Source organism: Ixodes scapularis, unplaced genomic scaffold, assembly GCF_016920785.2.
Source record: "Ixodes scapularis isolate PalLabHiFi unplaced genomic scaffold, ASM1692078v2 PGA_scaffold1__304_contigs__length_218370807, whole genome shotgun sequence".
Taxonomy (NCBI): domain Eukaryota; kingdom Metazoa; phylum Arthropoda; class Arachnida; order Ixodida; family Ixodidae; genus Ixodes; species Ixodes scapularis.
Window position 1 is genome coordinate 28,104,962 of NW_024609846.1, and position 6,355 is coordinate 28,111,316.

The window sequence follows — 6,355 nt, forward strand, 5'->3', positions numbered from 1 at the left end:
ACACTTTGTCAAACTTTTTCTCCTCGCAGGTGGATAGTTTAAAGATCGTTGAAATTCTGAATGTGACAAGTTCAAAGGTTCGAACAATATTGAATCTCTAAATGTAATAAGTCTGAAATTAAATTTCTGAATAAGAAAGGTTAGAAAGTTTGAGGTCAACCGAACTTGGAAATGTTCGAAGCCCTTGGTTTGACCATCAAACCTCCGGTTCGAAAGAAGTTTCCGGCATCTCTAGTCTTGTGCATTGTCAGGAGCAGCGAACAGTGGCAACATGTTTGTTTGCTGTCTTTTAAGCTGTGTGCCCTTGATTTGACAAGCATTCATGGATCACACTTATGCATGGCTTGATGTGATGTCAGTCCACCCTCCTTTCTGGTGGCGTTAACGCTGTGAAAGCTACGCACTCGCGTGCCCTTCCCCCCCATTGTGTCCCCCAAGGCCCCTCTTTTTGCTGGCCAGATTAATACAGTGGAAACTAAACTATGTACGGTTGTGCAAATTTTCGACATTTCGAATAGTTTCTTTTTTAATAATACACTATTCAATATTCGCTTCGGGAAGAACTGCACTATTTCCATTTTTCGAAGTGTTGATTGCTGCGGGTTAGCCCCATTGAGTGCGCTTCTTACCGAGCAACGGTGCACTGCAAGGAAGCAATACCCATGGAAACGAGCTCCGCGGGTGCTGCTTCACATACACACATTGTAGCAATTTCAGGAACAAAAATGCATTTTTATTTGCATGGCACTCTGCAGTACCAAAGCTTATGGAAGTAACTATAGAAACAACAGAAAAAACCTCCAGAAATGTACATACAATAACTCAGTCAATCAATAAACAGTGCAGTGCACTAGACTGAAGCAACAACTTGGAGACATTCATATTGCACTGAAATTCCTGAAAGCTTTACAGGAATGTAAATACAATAACTCAAACGAAAAACAGCACAGATCATTAAAAACAAGCAACTTTGAGACATTCATATTGCACTGAAATTCCTAACAACTTGGAGACATTCAATAAAATTTCTTGAGGCATTCCCACCACCTGATGCAATCTCCACTCGCAGGCCGGTCCAATCTAGTTCATAAAATTGCAAACTTTTGTAACACAGCGAAAGAGCAGACCCTTGATATTCTGTGGGATAGTTGAAGCTACTTAATCGATAAACAAATAGGCAGCAAAGAAAGTAGATGCAAATTACATGTTTAGTGTTTATAGAGCAAAGGGTTGGTCTACTTTGATGTACAGCAACACTATACTTGTAGGTCAAGAAAAAGGCTCCTTTCGCACATAATTCATGCCCTGCGTGAAGTAATTTGTACAGGATTTGATGGTCACAGAAAAACACAGATGCTTTTCAAGTTTTAAATGTTTACCTTTGGTGAAATAACAGCTAACTGATCTTAAATACACATACACCATATTAAGTTACCACCCAAAGGTTAAAATTAGTAATGTACCGGAAGGTGTTAGACTTTTTTTTTACTATGGTTCTTGAGGTGAAAACGATTAGAGTTCTCGCTGCAGCCGAGAAATTTAGCCAATGCAACATGACTGCTAACTTGGAGACTAAAATGCATCATGCAGAGTTTATCCACTACTGCATACTGATACAATGTTCATTCAGTTCTAAACAGCCAGCGGTAAGGATGGAACCCAGTGTTGTTTCGCTTTGCATGCTTCGAGGTAAGGTTCATTAACACACCAAGCCAGAGAACTGTGGCACACAGAGCAGTTTGCTCACACTGCACATTGACATCATAAGTTGAAATCTTCACTCTTGCATGTTTGATGGAACATAATTTGTCCTGGTGCACAGAGGTGTTTATCATCGTTGTATAATGCCCATTAAAGACTCCATGTTTGCAGTTGTAATACATTTGCCAAATTGATCCTTTGTAGCCACTCTGTGGATTAAGTGAGCCTTAAGAGAGGTTCACTCCAGCGCACGTTTTGCTGGAATGGCCATTTGCTTGTTCGTCGCGACGAGCCTGCTTCAAGTGAACTTTCAACCTGAAGCGAAGATACTTTTCTAGAAGCAGCCGCTCGACATCGTCTCTGTGTGGATAGCATGCTCCGGTATTCACGGTACTGTTTCCTTTAAGAACAGCCAGAATGGTTTTAAACGGAGAGGTTAGATTCAAAATGTCAGTGGTGTAGGTCAGGCCCTTGAACTGCTCTTCACAATCGACGAGAAATTTCATGGCTGCGTCGCTGGGGTACGTGAGGTTTTCACCGTCTCTGACAAATTCCTTGAGCCTAATGAGTGTTCCATGTTGGCTGTTAGAGTTCGCTGTCAAGGCTCCTTTGCAGTTGTTGCAGTTAACACTTTTGAGCACTGTCCGCAGAAGAAATCCTGCAACGTACGCCAAGATATCACCCTCTTCTTTGGTGATTGAGTCAAGCACGCCATCAATGACCTCTTCCGTCGGAGTAGCCTCTTGAGGTGCAGCCCTCGGACAAGCTGAGAACAGGTCTGCAAGGTACTCTCTGTCATCTACAGTATAACCAGATGTCTTCGAAGTGTAGACAAACTGGCTCACACAGACCATTCGGAGAGCATACTTGAAGTCATACGCGCTTGGCACTGGCTTCTTTATGCGGATAACAGAAAACAAATTCTCTAAACAGTCCTGCGTCATTCTTCCTGTAAGCAGATAGTCATATCCATGCTCGTGAAGCAGTTCCCCTTGGAGCTGATAAACCACAGTTGTGGAAGCAATGAGACGGCTTCCAGTGTGCCGTTTCACCCATGTTCATTTCGCGGAACGTCCGAGCAGCGGGGTCCAGCTTCTGAATGGCAGCACGGTATTTGTTGCCGTCAAAGTGACTGATGGCCACAACTGGGTGCCTCGATGACATGAGGGTAAACCAGCCGAAGACAAGCTCACAAAACCAAGCTGTCGTTTCTGCCTCTGCTAGTAGTTGGCCTTGGCTCACCCTGTACCGTATGGCAGTTGAAGCCTCTCGAAAAAACTGTATGGCGATGTTTACCTTCATCTTTGTGAAGTGTCCCTGGCTTACATGGATTTCCGACAAGCCTGGGGCAACTTTGAATTCATTCTCTTTGTCCATGTTTAGTGCTGTCTCAAGGTACTCCAGCTTGACTCTGGCACTGGGCAGCCCATTTTCTTCCATGGTCCGCTTGCTGAGAACAAAAACTTCAGAGCGAAGGAGTTGGCCTCGAATGTTCTTGATCAAATATGCAACGTCCGCCACAAAATACAACCGGCGTCCTTGCAGGTGTGGGTGAAGAATGCTACAAGTTGTGTCCTCGTTTCTCGTGTTGATTAGCCCAAGCTCGCGCCACATGGCCCGGTTTGACGCACCCATATCGCTAGTGACTGCAAGTACCTTCAGTCCCACCTCATAGGACAACTTCACGAGGTCCAGAACAAAGTCCTTGAGGAGGGTGCCATCAAGTGACCTTCCTGTGAAGTGGTAGGCGATCACTTGTTTCCATCGGGATGTCAGACCTCCTAGCATAAATACCAGGGCACGATTAGCGTCGTCATTCTTTTTTGGAAGAGTAACGGAGCCAAGGAAGCAGTCTTCAGACTGGTCAAGCTCAATGCCTGGCGCAATTTCCATTTCGTCTAAGAACAACACACAGTCTCGTTCTGCCTCTTCCATGGCGTCGGCTTTCCTCTTTAAAATGTCGAACACCTCCTTGAGAACTCCAGGTAAAAAGTGGAAGCTCCGCATTCTCCTCAACAGAGTTCTCGTGCTGGGCAGAGGGTAGCCCAGTGTTCGGAGGAGTTCGTAGCTTGTTGTTCCACATGCGAACTTCATTTGTAGGGCTTGTTTTATGGTCTGCAGAGACCATGTCATTCCCCTGCTGGATTGCTTTGCAATTACCTTTTTTTGGTCATGAGCCAGGAACTTCGGGTCCCTGAGTGCCTGAAGTTGTTCTTGTGCACTTTGTAGCTCATTTTTCAGAGTCTGAATTTTTTTCTTTGCATTGTCATGATGATGTTGGAGGTTGTTATATTTTCTAGTCACATCAGCTACAACTCTTTTTAGCTCAACGCAGCAGAGGCTCTCTGTTTGTGCTGGCGTGCTTCCTTGTTGCAGGTCACTGTCGGTTGGTGACAAAAGGTCGCCAGCATCTTCTACCTCCGCATCTGTGCAAGAATGCATGGGGACAAAGTCGTCTTGCACAGAGGTTGAAGTAGTGGCTATCGACGTAGTCAGTTTATGCCCTGTGCCATCCCACGGAGTCAAGGTAAGGCAGCAGAGGTTTTCTGTTTGTGCTGGCATGCTTCCTTGTTGCAGCTCACTGTCGGTTGGTGACAAAAGGTCGCCAGCATCTTCTAGCTCCGCATCTCTGCAAGAATGCATGGGAACGGAGTTGTCTTGCACAGAGGTTGAAGTAGTGGCTATCGACGTAATCAGTTGATGCCCTGTGCCATCCAACGCAGTCGAGGTCTCACCACAGGCTTCATCATCAGGTGGATGGACGGGTGAGCCGGCAGTAGTCTCAGGCAATCTATTGCCACTACTTGCAGGCAAGCCGAGTGAGCCCATTTCGGCGTTTTCAAATGGCCGCACAGCTTTGTTGGGGGTTGACCTTGCTGGCTCGTACTTTTTGGGTGAAACTAGAAAGAATTAGTTAAGGAACATATTAATTAAATTTGAACACAAGAAACAGTTGCCTTACAAAAAAAAGAACATGTGATAAATTTGGTTGAGGCGCACTTCAACAGCATTGCTTGGTCATTATTTGGGGGAGAGTATCCGGACATCCTGCGCATTAAAACCAGTGGCAGATCCAGATCCAATCACCGTGGAATATTCATGTAACCCGAATAATGGGAATACATCCTTGTACTGACAAGGAAAAGGAACAAGACGTGGGGATCCAGAGCAAAAACCAGCCTCGCGGACAGTTCATTGGAGGCAGTGTTTTGTGCCAAAATAAAACTGTAGATGAAGGTTTTCTTCCCCCAAAGTTTGGGTTTTTCTTATTCAAGGACCGATTTTGATAAAGCCAACTTGGGAATAATTTTTGTGGTTTATCGAAATGTACTGAAAAACCTAAACCACAGTCTTAGGTCGTGCGAAGTGGGCACAGAGTTAAATCAAGATTCTGTTTTCCTTTGCTTGGTAGCGGGAGGTATCGCAATTGTGTTTTGAATTGCTACACTTTCTGTCGCTGAAGAGACCTTTTTCTACTATTTGCATGAGTTTAAACAAAGATCCAGCATACAATGAGGTGTGCAGCGAGTGTTCCCTCTTTGTAAATCCCACCTAGGGTGCCTACATGCCGCCGCAGCGGAGCGGAAACATGAAGGCACCCTAATCCCACCCCTTTTTTCCAGCTTTAGGGTTTTTCTTTAGGAGATCCTCTGGATCCGCCCCTGATTGGAACATATTAAAATTGTACAAAAAGTTGAAAACTCCTAGTTTTCTAAATTCTCATATTTACTTTCAAGAGGTACTACAAAATACAGGGTGTCACAAAAAGATTTAACGCTAAAATGGCTCGCAAAAATCAAGATCTTGACTGATCTTGTAGCAACTTTTCTCGAAAATATCCTTAACTGGTCACATTGTTGTGCTAAAATTTCAAGTCGGAACTCGGAGTACATGGAAAATAAGAAAATAACTGATTTTTTCAACGACGGAGCTGTAACTGTCGGAAGACACCGAACGACGGCCATGTTTCTTCGCCTTATCCAGAGATGGCGCTACAGATTCACTGGACGCTGACTGAACGAAAAAGCGCGCTTTTATCCGAGTTTTTGGTTGCGTGGGTTATTTGCCAAAATAAGGTTGTTTAGGTTTTGAGTTAAGTTTCACAGTGCAGAAAGCGTCACGCCATAAATATTAATAAATAAAACCGCCAATGCGTGCTCCAGAAATGGCGTACCTTCGTCTGCGACAGTTCTTGTTTCGTGCATCGTCTGCTTTCGCAGTTTGACGTTTGAATGAGACACGAAAGGCAGCCAGGAGTGCGACCGATAAAGCAGCGATTTGGTGGCTCTGAAAAGAGCCGTTGAAATTGTAACGACTTCCGGAATGGGTCGTTAGTAAAAACCCGGGAGACGAAGTGTACGTTATCAGTGCTGCGACTCGACTGCCCGTCGGAGCCGGTTTAAAGGGATTGTCCGGTCAAATTTTGTATTCAAGAAAACAATTGAATATCATTGTTATTGCCTCGTTACGCATCGTACGTGAAATATCTGAATTTTATATGCCCCTCTGCGTGAGTAATTGAATTTATACTGCTCCAATCGCATTCTAGCGCAAACGATGCTTTTGTTGGCAACATTGAAGCTCTGAGGTCACAAAACACAAAGCGAGCATTTTTGTCTTCTCGTTTGCCTGTGTGCTTCGTTTTTGTTGTTGT

At 44.5% G+C, this 6,355-nt stretch overlaps 1 protein-coding gene across 1 annotated transcript; it reads right to left on the minus strand.

The window, feature by feature from the left end:
- Positions 1-682: 682 nt before the first annotated feature.
- On the minus strand, positions 683-2,721 carry LOC120849774. The gene has a single exon (XM_042290486.1). The coding sequence runs from the start codon at positions 2,643-2,645 to the stop codon at positions 1,929-1,931; it is 717 nt and encodes a 238-aa protein (XP_042146420.1). The 5' UTR covers positions 2,646-2,721; the 3' UTR covers positions 683-1,928.
- Positions 2,722-6,355: the final 3,634 nt, after the last annotated feature.